General features: G+C 40.1%; 2 protein-coding genes across 5 annotated transcripts in view; one reads left to right on the top strand and one right to left on the bottom strand.

The window, feature by feature from the left end:
- Positions 1-10,541, bottom strand: part of MACROD2 (mono-ADP ribosylhydrolase 2) — a 946,657-nt gene extending 936,116 nt beyond the window's left edge. For both annotated transcript variants that reach the window (XM_061622593.1, XM_061622591.1), the window contains exons 1-2: positions 10,250-10,541; positions 7,591-7,707 (exon numbers count right to left, since the gene is read on the bottom strand). In XM_061622593.1, coding sequence (XP_061478577.1) covers positions 7,591-7,707; positions 10,250-10,295 — 163 coding nt within the window. In that variant the 5' untranslated portion in view covers positions 10,296-10,541. The remainder of the gene's footprint in view (positions 1-7,590; positions 7,708-10,249) is intronic.
- A 7,668-nt stretch (positions 10,542-18,209) lies between these two features.
- SEL1L2 (SEL1L2 adaptor subunit of SYVN1 ubiquitin ligase) overlaps positions 18,210-21,318 on the top strand; it is a 73,854-nt gene continuing 70,745 nt past the window's right edge. For all 3 annotated transcript variants that reach the window (XM_061622589.1, XM_061622588.1, XM_061622587.1), the window contains exon 1: positions 18,210-18,780. In XM_061622589.1, the coding sequence (XP_061478573.1) occupies positions 18,726-18,780 (55 nt within the window). In that variant the 5' untranslated portion in view covers positions 18,210-18,725. The remainder of the gene's footprint in view (positions 18,781-21,318) is intronic.

The raw sequence follows: 21,318 nt of genomic DNA, 5'->3' as shown, positions 1-21,318 counted from the left end.
TTAAAGAGAATACTTCCTTCCATAATAATTTTCATTCTGACCAAGCATCTACTGGATTTGCAATAGCTATGTCATCAATTATGACAATCAACTAAAATGCAATAAGGAAAAAGCTATAAATACTAATATAACATTTACAATTCAATTGCTAAGAAAGGGGAAAGCCAAATATTAAGTGTAATTCTAGCTTGTACGTAGGTTTTTAAGAGGTGATATTGTTGGGAATTCATCTTTGAGGAGCAGTTGCAGCTATAATACTACTCCATATTCAGGGAAGTAGGCATATAACCCCTTCAATTTTTGGTTCAGATTCACAATAGCATGGCATCCTACAGGAAACATATTTGCCTTTCTAAAAAAGCTGCTCAAAGTAGATGCCTGTATCAAATTAATAAGTGACATTCTCAGGGGATGGACACATAATTGATCTCTTCTTATGAGCAATTACCTCCTTTTTCACTCTAAACACGCTTTAAGATCACTCAGAAGTCCTGTACATGCTAATACGACTTTAAGCGTGCATATTCAGGAGCATAACCTCAGCTTAGAAAATAGCAACCATTTTCTATACAGTACAAGCAATAGCACTAACAGCATATTTTCCTCCATTTATTACAATTCAGCAACATTCTAACTCCCTTTTAAAAATATTAAAATATATGCTTGGAAAATGTAGGTCAATTGATTTGTCAAGTAAGTTTGTGTAAATTAGTGTGTAGGCGTGACAATGAGGTTATCTTTAAGTTTATGTGGTTCTCAAACTAGTCCTTAATTGAAGCTGCTGGAAGGGCCATGGAACATACACAGTAGGAACAGCTCCTGCTGACTCAGCACCATCATGCCCCATCATACAAATCTTCATTACTTAGACAAAGGCCATCACCAGTCATACAACAGGGCAACAAGCGGAGCAGCACTCAAAATGTAATTGGAACAAAAAAAGAATTAAAACAAACTAACAGCATAATCCATCGTTGTTATATTTAATTATAACGACAACAGAAAGACTGGATCCAACATCATATTTTAACTCAACACTACTCTGTTCATAGGGTTTTCGTGGTAAGAGATATTCAGAGGTGGTTTACCATTGCCTTCCTCTGAGTTTGGATGCATCTTAGTCTGGTGTTTCAGCTTTGACCATTCTACCTTGGGTGCCCCTGCTAGCAGTCTATCTTCTTGGTCCAGACTCCTGACAGCATTGCTCTTAGCTTCTTCAACACTCTCAAACCCCCTCACCACGCTAAGGTGTGCATCTTAAATGGGGCATGCATCCTAGAGGGATCATTCAGACCATGGTATTTCTGATCTCTATGTATGTGAAAGTTGGACACTGAAAAAAGCAGATAAGAAAAAAATCAACTCATTTGAAATGTGGTGCTGGAGGAGAGCTTTGCGGATACCATGAACTGCGAAAAAGACAAATAATCGGGTGTTAGAACAAATTAAACCAGAACTATCACTAGAAGCTAAAATGATGAAACTAACGTTATCATACTGTGGACACATAAAGAGAAGACATGATTCATTAGAAAAGATAATAATGCTGGGAAAAACAGAAGGGAGTAGAAAAAGAGGAAGGCCAAACAAGAGATGGATTGATTCCATATGAAGCCACAGACCTGAACTTACAAGATCTGAACAGGGTGGTTCATGACAGATGCTCTTGGAGGTCGCTGATTAATAGGGTCGCCATAAGTCATAGTTGACCTGAAGGCACATAACAACAACACTCTACAATACTTAATAGTTCCCTGCTATATGACTTTCTTCATCTATCTTCACTGTTCCAAATCATGCTGGCAGTCAATCATATGTGATTTGGCCCATTCCTTTTTCACAGACATATTCATAACTAGAAAGCTAATTAGAGGAAATAGGATCCTATGGGTCTGCTCTGTCAGCAAAAAGACCAATACAACGTCACCTAACCAATCCCTTTTGTCCTCCAAACACTTTGCTCTAAATTTTTGTCTGGGATAACTATGTTGACTGTGCTGTATCTTCCAGGGTGTTCACTGCTAGTATCCATACTAACACCAGTTCTCCTCCAGGGAAATCTCTCTAAACTATCCTAACATGACTGCAGAAGGAAAGCTTACCAAGGTTTCAATCTTGCCAAGATTTCAACACCTTGAGCGTGCAAGTTTTGTTGTATTTGGTGGAAAGGTAGGCATAACATCTAGTCTCAGGTATAAGGGAGATGTTCTTTGGGTATTAGTCTGCGAACAACTCATGAAAATCAAAATCCTAGATATGCTGCCTCATCAAGTCCAAAGCTTTGTTCCTTAATTTAACAAATAAAACAAAATCAGACAAAATTTCTATCATTTGCTTGGTGATCGATGTAACCTAGTCACTGTCTGTATACAAACCAGGGCTAAAGTTTCTGAGTGTTTTATATGATAGCTTAGTGGATTAAGTTATCATCCTATTATTTACTCAAGATGCCAGCTTCAGAATATTTTCTTCAGTTCATGAGGACGGTACACCATATACCATAAATATTGTCACAACTGTTGCACTGCTTCTCCCTGAAAGACTAAGCACAGGTGGAATTGACTTCCTTTGCAAAAACTAAATTTAATCACTCAGATTTACCCACAACTGACAACGCAATTGACCTGTAATTCATTGGACCTGCGTCATCTTTCTTATAAATTAGACCTGTAATTCCTTCATTCCACTCCTTGGGTAATCATCCTGTCTTGCTTATCTCTGTGAACAAGGGGGCTAACAATTCAAATCACCACCCAGCATAGCACTTTAATTCTGTTGGAATACAGTCATCTCCCTGGAGCCTTAGCATTTTTCAAATGTTATATCAGCTGTTCCACTTCTTTAACAGAAAGAAACACCCAACTTTTTGGTAACAAGCTATGGAGGTTATCACTGGATTCACTGGTATTTCTAGTTCACTTGCATTGAATATTATATGAAAATGACCTGCCACTAAAAATACAATTCTCTAATTTAAGCCTAAATTGGTTACCCTTATCCTTGTATTTAGATTCCAAAAGGATCAGGTAGCTGCATCTGTGGTTGTCATACCCCCCAGACGTCAATGGAAAAAAGTAGTGCCTCAGCAGCACATCAGAAATTCCTGGTGACTGCACTTGAGAAATCATGAATTAAGTCTGGGATGGGAAGCTATGGCCCTCCAGATATTGTTGGATTGCCAGCTCCCACCATCCCTGACCATTGGCCATACTTGTTGGGGCTGATAGGAGATATTTAAAAACATCTGGTTCCTTATCCCTGAGTTAGATTGTAGCAACTTTAGCCACATATTCAGATTGGATACATAGTGAAAAGGATACAGAAAGAGCCAAGGGAAATGGAAGCCTATAATTTCACTACTCTACAAACACTTTTTCACATGCTGCCTTGGTGTGCTGTTAACAAGTAGAATATAAAAATTACATTGCTGTATTAGAAGGTGAATCAAACCTATCATGCCATTTTCCTCAGTGCTTAAGGCAGATGTCTCAGAGTAGCCCTCAAGGAGCATGTGTCATGGCAAGAAAAATCTCTTTACCTGCAAGTCGAACATTCATGTGAGCACCCACCACCGCTGGATCATCCCAATAGTCATGGCTAATAGACAGACCACTCTTCCATTAATTTATCAAGTTAAAATATAACTTTTAAAAGTTATATAAGGTAGTGGCCATGGTAACATTTTTACAGCTGATGCCAACAATGAATAGGTGTGAGCAGAGGAATGTTTTTAACTAAGATTTACATGCACTGTATTTTGAAATTGTTATGGTGGGTTAAAAATGAGACAAACGGACACCATCACCAGCCAGTGCTACACATGACCAGACAAAGCAGTCTCACAAGATCCTGAATTAAAATCTATTCTTCAGTGTATATATGTGCCCATCCATCTGATGAATTTAATGGAACCTTCATGCCAATATTATTTGTATGTGATCATGCACTATATTCATGCTTGGTGATGCAGCATTTAACCTTAATGTGTAATGTTACAACAAGTGTTCAAGGCAGGTGCTATGCCCTTACCCCAGCAATTAGGATTAACTTACTCCCCATTGCCATGCGTTCTCTCCTTATGCACCTATTTTATTTTCCAGTGGTACCTCAGTTTGCAAATTACATATACACCTTTCACCTATCATCTTTTTATGCTGCTGGTGTCAGCCTATAAAAAGCCAGAGTCAAAGTAACCTAGACTAAAATGCCACAGCCCTCTTTTTGTACTAAAGGTCACATCTGCAATTTATATAGTCTGGATCCAAGCATTCTCCCTAAGTATCCAAACAATCATTGTGTAAATAGGGGGATCAAGAGAAGAATTTTTGTCCTATCATTGGTCTTCTGGAGCAGTCTACTTTTAGCTACCTACTTTTCTGAATTGCAGGACTGGTGAACAAGCCACCTCATTAAAAATACTTGCCACAGTCAAAGAACAAAAGAAAAAGACCAGAAGTTGGCTTCAAATGCCACAATGACCTAGGACTTGGATCACTTGATATTCAGACTTTATATCACCTGCCACCCCTCATAGCTACTGTACCCTCAGTTTCTAGTGGCACAGGATAGTTGACCAAAGGGATTTTGAAGCTTCAACTAAAAGTTCTGGGCAAGGATTACAGCTATGTGTGAAACCGGTGTTAGCTATTCATTCATTAGCACGGCATCTAGTTTTGACTTTTTAGAGCTGCACCCACAGACACCCTTATGTTTAGCCAAAAAGAGGAGTGGCATTTTAGGTCTATGGAATCAAAGTTGTCAGTTTTCCTACATTAATATATATATTAAAAAGCTAAGTTTTAAAATATGAAACATACCCACCCTCAAAAGCCACTTGATCTGTCAATTAACATCACGCTGCTTACTATGAAAGGGACACTGATGATTCAGATGTTAACACTACACCATAGTTTAGTGTTGTGAAAATTAGCTGCAGCAACTCTTGGGCTCACATCCCCCCGCTCCTCCAGTACAGCTGTGAGTTCAGAAGCATTTGCTCCATTTTAGATCGCTAGATGACAATGGAAGTTGTGGTTAAAATCTTTTAACTATGGCTAGTTCAAGCATGCTACCTTCAAACCTCAGCTTATTTTATTTATTTAATTTGTATCCCGCCCTTCCTCCCAGCAGGACCCCAGGGCAGCAAACAAAGCTTATGAAGTTTAATGTCAACAGTGGTTACCTTAAATGAGTAAACACACTCTGCCTGGGTTAAGGTGACATACTAAACTGCAGTCAATCTAAAACTTAAGTGAAGTCTACCAATCTCCTACTTGTGGATGTGCCAGAAGTGGAGAGGGGGAAGCCTCGCCAAGGCTCATTTTTATAATACGAAACCATGATTTAACATTGCACCTGAAAGCAGCCACTGCCTACCAACATGAATGTGAAGTTCCTCCACTTTCTGTGAACAAGAGCTGCTTGAGAACTCATAAAAACAGGACCTTATGAGGCAGAGAAATCATGCATGAAAAACTAGACATAGTACAAAGGGATGTAATTTAACTCAATAGTGTATTATTTCCCTGGTTAGCTCCTTTTATTGCAATTCAGTTGTGACAAGGTCATTCTATAATGACTAGATAAGTTAGTTAAAACCTGATCTTCTGCCGCTTATCCTGCTAACAGTAAGAAAAAACTGGCTCTTATTATTATTAATTACATTTATATTGTTTTAAATTTTTAAATTGTGTTTTAATTGTTTTTTTAAAAGATGTATCTTAAATTTTATTTGTTTTTAGTTACTGTAAACCGCCCAGAGAGCTTTGACTATGGAGCGGTATACAAGTATAATAAATAATTAAATAAATAAATATCCTGCCCTTCCTCTCAATGAGCCCAGAGAGGCAGTGTGGAGGTAAGGAGCTGCCTCAGTTATTCTATTTGAAAGAATTTTAAATTCAGAAACACATAGCAGGCACATTACGCGGCATATTCAAAAATTATCCTGATGGTATGGTATAGTTAATATGACAGCAATATATAGAATCAAGCATCAAGTCCTCAAAGACAAAAGGGACCAAAATGCCCATCTCCTTACATTAATTCTAAGAGTAAGCAAGTCTCTGGTATTTAGAAAATAGATGACTGATGAGGGAAGGGAGAGATTTTATTTCTTCACATATAGCTAAAAGAGTACTTGCAAGAGAGTAGTTAATGAGTGACATTTGCTCTACTGTTCTCATTATTAACATGTCTGATTTGCAGTTAGATATAAGCAGAAATCCTTATGACATGACTTTATTCACTAAAGTGAGTTGCTGGAGAACTCCCACGAAAAGACATCAGAAGCAGTCCTAATTCTAAGCAAGCCACTGAACTCCATTATATACACCAGATGCATAGTCCAAAAACAGAAAATACAGCTTTACAACCTATATTTATATTTTTTTGTAAAGGCACTTCCTCTAAATACTAGCTAAAATCAATGACTATTCTTAGAGTAGCTTTACAATGATTAGATTTGTTATTTATATGTGCAGTATTCACACACAAGATTAGTTTGAACTCATATTTGAAGAGTCTTGAAGATCTTAACATGCAATGATTCACTTTTAACAATACTAAATAGGTTTTCTGCCCTTGCCCTGACCATTCCTAGTTTGACAGTTCACCCAATTTCATTCTTTTCTTACTAGAGAAGCAGAGTTCTATTCAGAACAAGGAGGATACTTTCTAGTTATAAGCCAGGATTCAAAAAACCCTGCACAACTAGCTCTAAAATCAAGAGGCAGCTTTAGGTTTGTGTTCCTTAAATAATTCCCCTATGCCTCATGGCAACATATGTTTGAAAAGTGGAGAGACTTTCAAAAATGCTTTGATATTCCACAGTGAGTCCACTGTTCGATGTTACAAATACCACTGTGTGTGCCCAAAGTTGCTATTTGGACCCAGGCCACTGAGAATAAGCAGTATAGGCAAAACCTGAAGTACCCAGGAGGTACCCTGGAAAGAAATACAGTACAGAAATAAACAATTCAGATTTAATTCACAAACTTGTAATTAATACAAGTATTAAATAAATCTGTAACTATCCTTTATGTAAATTGATAGAACATGAAAAATTACATTTGTTTTAACCATTTCCAAACTTATATATTTCACCACAAGTTATTCTTCAGAACAGTAAAACTAGACTTGGTTCAAGTTATATTACTTAAGTAAAAAAGCTGGCTGAATACAAGATAACATAAACATTGTCAATTGCTGAAAAATTTGTACCAAAACATGTTATATTGGGTTGGATCAAAGCTAAGTTTAGTAGCTTATTAAACTTGAATGGGAACCAAGTTCAACTTACTTACATGAATTACATTTACTATATATAAGCTATCTACATCATTCCTAAAGTTTAGGCTCCTATAGCAATATAGCCAAAACTAGCACAATGCAGCATCTGCAATAGAACCCAACTCAAAGCCTCATCCCAACCCAGCTCTCAACAACGCAATGATCCAACACCAGATCCTAACATGGAAAGGACATAAAAGTTGTGAAGTTCCTACAAAGTTCCCATACAGGACTCAGTTCCTAAAGCTGACTCAGCTCCTAAAACATAAGTTCACTTACACATTTTCAGAACTGACTTACCATCACTTTGAGTCTTGCTTTTCATTTCTTCCATCCATGTTGGGATATCTTTCAAAGGAACATAATCCCGTAAGTATTCTTTACGTCTCTCCTCCAGTGTCATCTTCAACAAACGCTCTATTTAAAAATATATATTAGTACACATTACTGATATTAATGTTAACCTGTTTCTACTGAAGCAAGGTTCACTACTGCAGAATTATACTATAAGCACCCACCTTTTTTCTACAGACATAACATAAAATTCATCCTGGGGAGTATGTGAGCAGATTTCAAGAGTGTGTTTATCTGAATTTTCTTGTGTCTCAAATTCAGAATACAGGCAAAATTTCACAAAAAGCCGCCATAAAATAGTTTCAGAACACTTAGAAATCACCATCAATTAATATCTTCATTTCTCAGAAACCAAGCTTCCCATAGTTCCTTTGAGAACATGAACACATCTACTTGTACTACTACGGTAAAGGTGTCCCCGCACTTATAGTGTGAGTCATTTCCGACTCTTAGGGTGACGTCTTGCAACATTTACTAGGCAGACCGTATATATGGGGTGGGATTGCCAGTTCCTTCCCCAGCCTTTCTTTACCCCCCAGCATATGCCAGGTACTCATTTCACCAACCACGGATGGATGGATGGCTGAGTGGACCTCAACCCCTTTTACCAGAGGTTCGACTTCCTCCTTCCGTTGGAATCAAACTCCGGCCGTAAGCAGAGCTTCGGCTGCGTTACCACCGCTTACCACTCTGCGCCTTATTACTACTAAGCCTTATTTAATAGCAAATAATCTTCAAGAACTTTAAACTTTCCGATTTCCAGACTTTTTCTTTCCACATGTACTACAATCTCATAAATGTTGGTAACTACTGTAAAGCCAAGTTAGGTAAATTAAAATATTACCATCAATATGGTATTTAAATGTCCTGGTCTAACTCACGAAGGAATAGCTCATGAAGTCAAGACTTGATATTCTGCTAGAGTGTCATGGCAGCGACAATTCTTCTCCATTAATAGTTTAACAAATTTATGCACATAAAAATGTATCTTCACACCAGTAGATTCTAGTACTGGATTGAGTAGCCCAATCCTATGCACATTTACAGAGAATCATGGTAGTGCATGTTTAAGGGGTGGGTCTACATAATTACACTTAAGTCAGTATATACACGTCAAGACAATGCTTCACCTGCTTTATTTGTCTCTCTATAGTTTCTGAATCAATCCCATTCTTTAATAACCACTGTTCTTGAGACTAGGATATTGCAATCAGCTCAGCAAAGAAAGGAGATAGTACTTCATGTTAGACATAAGTTGAAAGATACTCTGTTTTCTATCACAGAGGTTGGTCCAATAGACATTGCTTATACACTTTCATGCTGTAGACAGGTTATTTCAAACAGAATTTGTATTAGTATTTCCTTCAGCAGAAGGGCTACAAGAGTCACTTTTAGCAATCCTGTCACTGCATTTGCAGTACCCCAGCAATGGTTTTCATACTCATTAGGGAGAGATTCAAACACTGCAAAACTGAAGGGAACTGCTTTGGTTTCCAGGGTTTATAAAGCAAAGTTGTAACGAGAGAGCAAGACATGAGTAAAAGAAATGGGGCATGAGGAAAGGATCTCTTTCAAAATTCATGTTCCAAGTATGAAGCTCCTTGCACCAACTACAATATATGCCACCATACTTAGCATTTCTTCACAGCAAAATATAAACCGAGAAAGTAAAAAAAATTTTTTACCATTTTGCTCTGTATTCTAGATTATCAAAGGAAGGAAGGCAGACAGGCAGAAATGACCCAGAAGAAAGTAAGAATAGAAGAAGGGGTAGAAACAGAAGACATGTGAACCTCCCAGTGAAAGAAACCAGCTCATGCAACCTGATAAAGGGGACAGAGACATTGTCTGTTTTTTTAAATGAGAATTCTTTAAATAAAGGTTTTTAATGTTAATTGTTTTTTATGTTATTAACCATCCTGTTCTCCCCTTTCAGGAAAAAAGGCAAGATACAAAAACTAACTCCAGAACAGAGAACAACAAAACAAACTCAGAGAAGAAAACAAGAAGTAGAGCTATTAGGATTCTCCAAGCCGGCCGTGCATGCATAGGGTGCAGTCCAACTACATAAAGCCAGGAACCCATGCCCTGCCAAGGTCGTAGCACTGAAGCCACAAGATGAACCCCAACCCAAACCAGGCTTCCCCCACCAGGCCACAGTAAAGACCATGCCTAATTCATGCCCCCTCTTTTACTCCCCATTTGGGCAATCCTGGAGAAAAAGAAACCCTGTCCCAGGAAAAGAGAGGAGATCGAAAGTGAACTGAGAATGAAGCGGGGGAAGAAGAGAAGAGGTTAAGGAAAAACACAACGCTAAAAGACGGGAATGAGGAGGAGGAGCCGCCTTGCTGCTTTGCCAAGGTAAGCCGGAGGTAACAGGAAGGAGACCTTGTCCAGGAAAGAGAAAGCAGAGACTGGCTTCTCGTGCACTGAGATGGAAAGAAGAGGTGGAAGAAGGACAAGCATCTTTTGCACTTGCTCGCTGGCGTCTTGCAAGAAGCTATGTGGAGGGGTGGTGCTGGGGTCGCCTCTAAATGCCCCGCTTGCCTGTGGAGGAGCAGTGCAAGGAGGGGCGCTATAACGGGAGAAGAAGAGGGACCAGTACCTTTCTCTTCCCTCCAGACCTTTTTCCGCTTGTTACCAGGGTACATGGTGCTGTGGCTGGCGGCGGTTTTGAGCTGCAGGTTCCCCAGGCTCACGGGCGATGAAAGAAGCACGCTGACCCGGCTGCGGGACTCGAGTGAGGGCAGCACCACTGTGGTACTGGCGGCAGCGGTGGCGATGCTTCTACTGCTGTTTGTACCTCCACCTCCTTCACACTCCCCTCTCCTCACAGCGCGCGTCAACTGGGTCACGCCTCGCTCTAACCCGACAGACACCCCCGCAGCGCCCGCCTCCACCCCCGCAGCCCGTTGGCCCCGGAAGCCGCCGCTCAGCGACGCGCTCCGCCCCCTGCGCTCCCCGCGTCCCCCCTCCTCCTCCTCCCGGAGAGGAGGCATTTAAAGGGGCAGGTGGGTAGTAGGCAAGAGGAAGGAGAGAGGCAGGCGGCGCACCTTGACAAGCAGGGAGAGAAAGAAGAGGCTCTTTTGTGGAAGACGACCAAAGAAAGAACCCTATTAATAGCAGCAAGAGTGGGTTTCTCTCTTTGCAGTTTGTAGGAAAGAAGTGACGAGCATGCGCCTTAATTAGAGCTGGAGCGGCGAGAGGAACAGCCTGAGTCCTTTGGCGTGCTCACTGGCAAGCAAGTCCCGGCTGAGTTCAGTGGAACTTACTTACGAGGAAGTGTGCACGTGTGTCCTGCAAAACTAATTAAACTTTCAGAGCCACTGAATACTGTATACTTCCTCCGTATACGTATGTTTAAGGGCTCCACTGTTAGGCTCCAGTCCTATATACGCTAATCCTTAGAGTAAGCGTTATTAAATTTAAATGGGTCTTTGTATCGGAAAGCGTTGTAATTTCCGAACAAATCGCAGTTTACGCTTAGAACTTCTCCGCTATAGTCTACCCGCAGCGGTTATTTTCTACGAAATACATATACGTAACTAATTATCAAGCCTATCTGCGAGCATCATCCTCTGAAAACCCTACTGCGTCACCTAGGTTACGTTGCGCCATACCTCTGAGTACTTTTGGGGGGGAAGACCAGTATTCTTCACATACTTAAAAAGAGGCACTTGATGGGCTCCTTCTGTGGGGAAGGGTGGGATATAAATTTAAATACTACTACTGCTAATAATAATTTATTATTTTACTCATTCTGGAACTCAACAATCTTCTGGTTCAAATTAGCCCATTTTTGCCCAAAACGCAATGAAGGAAGCTCTTGCTGGAAGGCAACACCTGGACTCTTTACATTTGTGCACACACCATCCTAGCAAGTGTATGTGACAATGAAAGTGAATGTTGGAAGATTCAGGGCAGAAAAATATAGATTTTCTTCACACAGCACATTGTTAAACTATGGAATCCTCTTTGACAAGCAGTAGTAATGGCCACCAACTTGGATGGCTTTAAAAGAGGACTGGACAAATTCATGAAGGGCAAGCTTCTCAATGGCTTCTGGCCGTCCACTGTCAGGGGCAGTATACTACTAAACACCAGTTGCTGGGAAGCACAGGTGGAAAAGTATAGGTCCTACTTGTGGGCAATTGTTTGGCCACTGTGGGAACTAGGAATGGGTGAGAATTTTGATTCAGTTCGTATTTCAAGCTGAATCTACCAAATTCACACTTTCCAAAATGCTATAAGAACTGAAACATAGCTATCCTTCCAAATTTGCCCTTTTTCAAATTTATTTATTCGACTTATTAGTCGCTTATCTGGCTGAATTGTCAGCCACTCTAAGCGACGTACAAAGCAGAACATGCAAACATCAAAACATTAAGAGACTAACAATAAAAACTAACAACGGAAAACCTAAAAAAAACAGGAACAGCAAACCAAAAACATTCATCTTCCTGGTAAAGGACAGTCCCCAAACAAATGTCACTAAGAGTAGGGGTGGGGGCAAGGCAGGTGGAAATGCTTGCCCCTTGATGGTCCCAGCACAGTCTCATCCCTGCAGCAGCACAACTCAGCCTGCAGCTCCTCCTGATAAGGCCCAGGCAGAGGGGTGGGGCAAGGCAGGTGGAAATGCTTGCAATTATTACAAAAATGCATACATTAGGGGAAATGTGACTACAAAAATGTGTTTATTTGCACTAAAAATCTGGAGAATTTTCATAAGCATTTTTTTAAACAATCACAATTGCTGCAGAAATGTGAAAAACTGGATTTAAGTTTGGAAAAATGAGAAAAGAAGAGAACCAGAATGGATAGATCTTTCCATGCCTTGTGAGAACAGTGCTGGACCAGATGGGCCTTTGGTCTGTTCCAGTAGGGCTCTTCTTATGTTCTTAAATATCCCATGTGTTAAGGACTTCCTCCTTGTTTGCACCCTTGTGTTTACAGGAATCTATTTCTTATAATGGTATTGATGTAATGTTACTTATTAAGTCAGAACCACTTCATATGTAACAGCACTGGCATGGAGTCAGGTGTTCATTCATTCATAAAATTGTTTTCTCTACTTGTCAACCAAAAAGGCTCTAGGAATGGCTTACAAAGATCAGAAATAAGACACAATGCCCTGCCTTTGATTTAAAGGGAGGGAGGGAGAGTGTTTTCAAGGAGAGGAGCCAAAAGTTGCTGGTCTTTCAGCTGAACCAATGGAGTGGGGTTGCTGAAATTAATGAAAGCAGATGTGCAAGTGGGTTCTTACAGATATTATCTCATCTCCATAGAAAAGCTTCCAAGGAAACAAAAGTCACAAGTCTGAAATTGTGTATTCATTCTTTCTTTGGTGGGTGGTAGAGAGCACAGCAATGTTCCCATGAAGAGGTTGAGTCTATACCTACATTAGATCAATGAGGTAGTCATCGCTTATTTTTTATTGATATGGCAAAGTGACCAAATGGTTTATACCATTGCAAACTACAAGTGTGGAATGCCTACCACTTTTAAGTGTTCTGCATTTTTAAAAACCTTTTTTTAAAAAATGGGGCTCAGTAGAAAAGCATCTGCTTTGCATGCAGAGAAGATTGCAGGTTCAAACCCTGGCATCTCCAGGTTGGCCTGGGAAAGTCCCATCTGAAATCCTTGAGAGCCACTGCCAGTCAGAGTAGGCTGTACTGCGCTTAGTGAACTCAATAGTCTGACTCATAAGGCAGCTTTCTATGTTTCTAACTCCCTAGAAACCTAGAAAATTGGGGAGAAATACTTTGGCCCAATTCTTTGTCTGCTGTCTTTACAGGGAATTTAAAACAGATAAAATAGATAAGCATTAAAAAAACATTGTTATACTCCCCACTTTTCGAAGCAGTGAGAAGTTCAAGGTGTGCAGTACTTGCTTGAGTTTGGTCCCTTTGGAAGGAAGTACTTGTTAGGAGGAAGCACAAGCCTTATTGACATTTTTAAATATTATACAGCCACAATCACTAGAAAAGGCAATAATGCTGGGGAAAATAGAAGGGAGTAGAAAAAGAGGAAGGCCAAACAAGAGATAGATTGATTCCAAAAACGAAGCTACAGACCTGAACTTACAAGATCTGAACAGGGTGGTTCACAACAGATGCTATTGGAGGTCGCTGATTCAGAGGGTCACCGTAAGTCATAATCAACCTGAAGGCACATAACAACAACAACAAATACAGCCACAAGAGTGGCTGTATAGTACAGCCAGCATGGATTTTTCACATTCCGCAATGCTAAATTGAAAATACTCCCCATACCCTTCTGCTGCTTCCCATAAGCTCATTTCAAACCAAAACCCCACCATATGCTCAGAGGCACGTTACCAAATTCTTCCAAGCTACGCAAGAAGTGGATTGGACTGTGAAAGACCAACCCAAATTGTTTGCATTTTTACAGATTTGTAGGGCAGTACAATATCTCAGAAAGGAGGTCAGGTCTCCTGCTCCCCTGGTGCATTCACTATAGCTGCCCAATTTCCCTGCTTTTTAAAGTTTGACAGAAATTTCTGTTGGCTATAGGTGTGTTCTTAAACCGCAAGGGATTTTTTGCCTATTCGTGACTTTGCACTTAACTACAAATATACAGATTTAGCATAGGTTTAGAGACACAACTTAAACACTCTGACAACCAAAGTTCACTGTTCCCATATCAGATCTCTAATGAGAGAGCCAGAACTGGATGCCTACAGAACCCAAAGTCAGTTCTCTGTGCTGTTGACTCAAACTGCAAATTCTCTTCACAGTCAGAGACACCTGGATTACAATAGCTTGAGGTCTGCTGGCCCCTCCTCTAATAACTTCTTTTTCTAGTTACAACATTCCCAAAATGATCCTGTAGCAGAAAGTAATTGTCTAACCAGGGCTGGATTTAAACTTGTTGTGGCCCTGGCCTAAGCTATAACATGAGTGAGGCCCTTCCCTCTTCAACAAATAATACAATTTTTAAATGCAAAATACAATTAAATGGAATTTTATAGTCGTGTAATATAGGTATTAAAAATGCAATTTGTATGTGTGCACATTCTTTAGGAGTTTGTCAAACATAACACAATTAAACGATATAAGGTTATAATATATAAATGAGATATTATATAATTTATATATACACGTGGGCTGTTTTCTACAATAATCCAAAAGGCTGCATGTGTACGATGTTCTATAAAATTGTTTACTATTGTCGGCAAGTGAGCTGCAACAATGAAACTCAATGCCTACCAAAAATTATCTTTATTTTGTATTATGTTTATGGTTTCCCAGTGGCAATGATGTAAACTAGGGTTGCCAGGCCTGGCCTCCAAGAGGTCTTCTGTATCTTTAAAAGTTGTGGAGGGGGGAGGGAGAATTCCACCTTGTGGTTTTTCCCATTACAGGGTTGCAAGAACACCTGCACTTGGCTGATCTTCTCTTCTCCTAAAGATACAGGATCAGTCTCAGGCCATGGACCTGGCAACCCTAATAAATGTTTTCTTTCTTTCTTTCTAACATGAGGCCCCTCATAATGTGAGGCCCTAAAAGATGTAGCTTGTTTAGCTTGTACATAAATCCAGCCCTGTGTCTAACCATTTTGTTACTATGGCAACCCACTACCTGTAGTTTACCTAACAAAAGGATATGCCAGGCCAGATCTGGCCATCAGGTTTCAATAATGTCCTGTCCAATCTTATAACACCATGATTTCTGCCCTCCTGCAGCCTGTAGTGGTCTGTTTCACTCACTCATCATTCTCCCACTAAATTCTTCTTCATGTTTAGACCAGGAGTAGCCAATGTGGTGCCCCCAGATGTTCTGGACTACAATTTACATCAGCCCCAGCCACCGTGGCCAATTATCAGGAATGATGGGAGTTGTAGTCCAAAACCGGCTTCCCCTGGTTTAGACCCTCCCTCTAGGAACAGTACAAGAGTTACAGTGTATTAAGGAGCAATTGTTAAACTAAAGTTATCTGAACATGGCTACACTCCTCAATTCTGTGGGATCATATAGAGCAGATACAACCACTAAAACTATGTATTTATTTAATTAAAGCATTTATACCAATTTATTTAGTTAAAATAAAACCTCCCAGAGCACCTTACAGATTTAAAAACAACAACAACAAGACTGTACCTGCCCTTGGATTTACAATCAAAAATATACAGTATAACACACAAGAGGGGGTCGGGGGGAAAGCAAACTCAGGAAGCAGTTATTAAAGTTACAGTTTTTGTAAAGATGAACTGGAATGGAAACAGTTCAGGTAGCCTGATGGAATGGCTGCTGCTAGGTGACCAGAAAGAAGAGCCAAGGCTGATCTCTCAACAAAACTGATACAATAGCTCTGCCTTCCTTTTCCTTTTCTGCAGCTTGATAGATTTCCTTTCTGGTTTGATTTTGTCCAATGCTGTTGTGGTTTGGCTGATCTGTGCATCTGTACGTGTTCCTGGTGCAGATAATTGTCTCCAAATTAAAGTGCAATAGGCTTTTCAGAACAGAGGCAAATTTATTTCTTTGCCATCTAACTTCCTTGAGTTCTATCTAGTCGCTTCCTAAAGTCATTAACCACCCATCTTTGGAAAAGGCTTTCTGCCTTTTTGTCTTAACAGAGAACTGAGCTCTTCCAAGCTTAGTTCTCATGAAGCAGCAAGTAACTGGGCTGCTTTGGGAGGAAGGACAGGATATACATTTAATTTTTGTTATGTGCATTTAAGAAATGTATATAAAATGATATTAAATGCAATTTTAAAAACCTAGACTACAGGTGACTCTCATTACTGAATCCATAGAGAAAATTAGTATATCAGGGAGAAAACTACATTAGAAGCCTTCTCCTTGACATTTATTTATTTATTCATTATATTTATATATCACCTTTCCTCCCAAGAGCTTAAAGTGGTGTACATGGCTCTCCTCCTTGTAGCTAGTTGCTATGTACATATAGTTTATTACTGGAACCAAGACGCATTTGAGGGGAGACAGTCTCTCTTTCAGAAGACAGAGTGCAGAAGATAAAGTTGGCGGTTTAACCATTGCTGCAGAGGACAGACTGCAGAGGACATAATGGTCTTAGCAAAGGTTTTAGGGATGCTCATTTCCACTATCCAAGTTACACCATAGGCCAGATTGAATGTTCAGCCTCTGGGAGCTCATCTGTATCTGAAACAATTTTTAAGAGGGGCTTCTCTGATGTCGGCACCTGTTCATCATTGATTTACAACATGGAATCTTCACAAGGTCTTGTCAGCTCTCCAAAAACCACAATTCGAACAACTGAAAACTTCTACTTTACGAATAATGTCATTCAACGTGTTATTCCTGGTAGCAATAACATCAACTACATGAGTGTCTGAGCTGGGAGCTCTCTCAGAAGCAAAACATTCCATACAGAGAGTCATATTGAGAACAGATTCTGCTTTCATTCCAAAAGTTAATACAGCTTTTCACCATCAGCAGTAGTTAGTATTGCCAACATTTTGTCTTTCACCAAAGCAACCTCTAGACTGAGTATGCTTGGTATTCATTAGATGTGAGGAGAGCACTTAAGGTATATATAAATAGGACAAGGCCGATAAGGCACACTGACTTGTTTGTTTCTTACCACCCAACTACTCTGGGTAAAAAGGTGTCCTACTTTAGCAAGATTAAGGGCTACATTGCCTTAGCATACAGTTCTCTAAACATACCATTGCCATCAGGTATCGTTGCTCATTCGACAAGAGCTGCAGCTGCTACTGCAGCTTATTCAACAAATACACCTCTCCAAGAGATTTGTCGGGCGGTCACCTGGGCAAGCCCAAATACTTTTACTAAACATTATAAAATAGATATTTATGCATCGGCTGAGGCAGACTTTGGGAGGTGAGTTATTCAGCAGGTGCTGAAAGATCATTGAATGTTTATGTACCCACCCAATCAATAGGTCAGCTCTGGAACATCCCACTTGTTTCTCTTTGGGCACCAGGACACCACCAAGGCCCACACTCGGGTGCAAATAACAGTAAAATTATAATGAAACGGGTGGAGACTGAAAGGTCAATGGTCAGACCTAGTGCACGTACAAGTCAGTAGATGTTACACAGTCTGGGTGGAGACTGAATAGTTATTTGTTACAACTGAAGGTGTGCAAGTTGTTACATGTTATTTATGGTTAATGTAATGTTGTCAGTGTCTTTATATGTGTATAAGTTTATATTTTTTTAAGCTTGGCCAGACAGAGTTTTAACTCTTTCCTGCCTCAAGCACTAGCAAGGAATACAATACCGTGCTTGAAGTTTGAAATGGCAGCCCAGACACAGGTTGACCACCTCAGTGATTATTTTCTCTTCCTGTCTGTCTGTCTTTCGCGCTAGAAAGATTTTGCTAGGGTGGGGACCCCGTGGCCCTCCAGACGTTGTTTGGACTACAATTCCCGTCAGCCACAAACAGCATGGCCAATAGTTAGGAATGATGGGAATTGTAGTTTAGCAACTCCTTGGAGGGCTATAGGCTCCTATTCCTGGTGTAGCCTTAAACAGCTGCCCAGTCACTGAATTAGAAAAACCCGTCTCCCTTACGCTGCTTCTGTTGCCGCCCATCTATTCAGTCCTTCCCCTCATCCCTATCACGAAGCACATCTGACGTGTACACTTGTGCTCCGTTCTGTCGCTCGTTTAAGTGCCCCGAATCTCACACACACACCCGACCCCGCACGCCACAACTCTCAAGGCTGCAGCTGTTTTTTTCCGGGTGGTAGGTCACTAGGAGCAAGAATAATGTGATTGGCTGGCAGTAAAGCAAACGGTTGCTAGGTGACCGCATCAAGGCCGAACCTTGGTGGAATAGGAGGAGGAGATAGCTATGATGGTGGGCGGGGAAGCGCTTCTTCTCTAGTGGATGAAGTCGCCTCTGCGAGGCTGGTGTGGTTTCAGTGGACTTGGGAACACGTTGTGAGTACCAGCAAGCTATCCGCTTCGTCTTGAAAGCAAGTGGGGAGTTTCTGTTTAGAGAAGCAAGGGGGGGGGTGAATGCCAAGCCAAGCCAAGCCAAGCTAAGCTACTGACGCTGCGTCTTCAGAATCTCCCAAGCAAAGGAACTGTTGGTATTTTATTTGAGATGAAGACTCCTCTTGTAGCACTGGTTTTGATGCCATTCTGGATTACAGTGCATAGTAGGTATCTGGTATTCTGTTTGCTTCCATATATATATATATGTGTATATGGTGTGTGTTTGTGTTTGATCCCTTTAATTCAGACACCCTTTAAAGAAAAAAAATTAAGAAAGAAAGAAAAAAAGAAGCATTTGCTGCTAATTTAGCATTTTATTTGGCGGGAGAGCACTGGTTAGACTTCTTCCAGTTCATGCCCACACAACAAAAAGACATGGAATTATCATAATTTCTCCCTCTAACACTCTCACGTCTGGCTCGTTACCAATAATGTAGTAGCAGATTCAGAAGTTCAGGGTCTCTTCATGAAAGTCACATCATGCCCCCTCACAGTCACACCCCCTTTCCCACTTTCCCTCGTCTCCCTTCCGCTCTGTGTTGTCTCTGAGTCCACACTCCACTACAACAGATGTCCTAGGAGCCAATCAGCATGAAAGGGGGGGCTGTGTTAGCTACTGAGAAGAGTTTTCTCAGTGACTAACTCATCTCCTTTCACCCTGATTGGCCCCAATTAGTATGAAAGGACAAGGACTCTTCTTAGTGGCAAACACATTCTCCTTTCATGCTGATTGTCTTGTACATAGGGACCTCGCTGGGCCTCTGCTCCCAAAAAAGTAACTGGTCTATGACCCCCCACAATCCCAGACAACTATGCCCCTGCTCGTTACATTGGTACAGGTATCAAGCTTCTGATGCAGGTCAGGCTAGTGCCCCTGCTCAACAGAAATAATAAATGATTAGATTGCAATACTTCAGCCTTGCAAATAAGTGCCAAATGTTTACTAACCCACAAGAAAAATGCTGTCTAGTCGTATGAAAGGAAATTTCAGAATGAGGAACAATCTGTCTCTCTACACACACAGACACACACAGGTGGAGGGTATAGAGAAGTTATTTCTTTTCCTGACTTTTGGCTAACAGTAGACCAGTCACACACCTTAAGATGTATCGCTCTGAAGAATAACTTATTAACATTATTTTCAGATTTTAATAACTATCCTCCTTAATGTTTGAAAAATCTCAGTTTCTTGACAATGATGAAGAGTTGGCATAAAAAAATCTGTGACACCAGATGGCATGGGTGGGGAACCTGTGGCCCTCCAGATGTTGCTGGATTATCCATCACCATTGGCCATACTGGTTGCGGCTCCAAAGCCAACAAGGAGAAGAATACCATCCTGTTACAAGGTGTTCAGAAGTGAACAATGGGACTGCTAAAAAAAAAAAACAATATTCTATTTTATAATTTTTTAAAAATCCTTACAGAGTTGAACACAAAGTACTTCAGCAAGAGGGAGTAACAAGTTGACAAATATTGTGTCAGATAGTTTTAACAATAACAATAAAGGAAATGAATGATATATTACCGGATAATTACTGCTTTTCTGAAAATAAATCTCTTCTCATCCTGCCGAAGACTGCCATTTTGTGGTTGACAGAGGCTCAGTGTTTTCCACAGTTGCCTAACATTCAGAAATTCAACAGGTGTAGCTTTCTGCTAGGGAAAGCTACATCTGCTAACTTTCTGCCTATCATGTAGATATTACAATCATATGGAAACCCTAATATTATGTTTCATAATATCATATGTATTCTAACATGTTTTAAAAGTAATTGTTTATTGAAACTCTGATGAAGTCACAAGTTTTGACCAGAGTTGTACAGATTAAATATCTGTATTTCTGAAGAAAGTAATACTACAATCTTACCTGGAAGCAAGTCTCTTTGAATCACAGTATTACACTATAAGTTATTTTGTATGTTGTACAAATGTGGTGTCTAATGTAAGAATATTTATAATAAAAATATACAGCTTTCTTCAAATTAAAGGACAACTTCATTGCAACATTGGGTATAATTTATGCTTTTGGATATAATTTGTATGATTTAATGCTTGCATTGGTATACAGAAAATCCACTGATGGTATAGAATTTTATACAGGATTGATTTTTTTCTTAAAATTTATTTATTTATTTGTTTATTAGATTTATATCCCACCCTCTCTCTCAGTAGGAGCCCAGGGCAGCAAAACATACTGTTTTAAAATAAGTTGTGAGGGAGCATCCGCAGCATAACTCTTCAACCACAGAGTAAAACAAAGCTAAGTCAGAATTGTTACATTCTGATGCTTGAATTTTATATGTCATGTTTTTCCAATGAAATGTCTCCTTTTGCATCTGTATGATATCTCTGTATGGTTTATTTTTATGCACACTGCTTAGAAGTGCTAATGGTTAAGTGTATATAAATTACTTAAATAAATAATAGGTTTGAGAGTGACCCCTCTACGTGGGTGTGCCCCATCAGGCTTATTTGGAAGTGGTAGGCAGCAGGTCTGTTGCAATCAGTGTCAGCTGAGCTGCCATTGAAAATTTCCTACAATCACCCAGAAATAGTGTTGTTCCAGGGCATTATGGTTTAAAAAAATATATAGTGGCTCCAAGCTGCTAGGTATGGGGAGCCTAGAGCAGTCATATTAATGTAGTGGGTGGCCCTGCCAATGTTCTGCAGCCCCAGCAGTTGCCCAAGGATACCATATA

The sequence above is a fragment of the Rhineura floridana genome, chromosome 4, assembly GCF_030035675.1.
Source record: "Rhineura floridana isolate rRhiFlo1 chromosome 4, rRhiFlo1.hap2, whole genome shotgun sequence".
Lineage (NCBI taxonomy): Eukaryota > Metazoa > Chordata > Lepidosauria > Squamata > Rhineuridae > Rhineura > Rhineura floridana.
The sequence above is the reverse complement of the archived record's forward strand: the minus strand, read 5'-3'. Positions and strand labels throughout refer to the sequence as shown.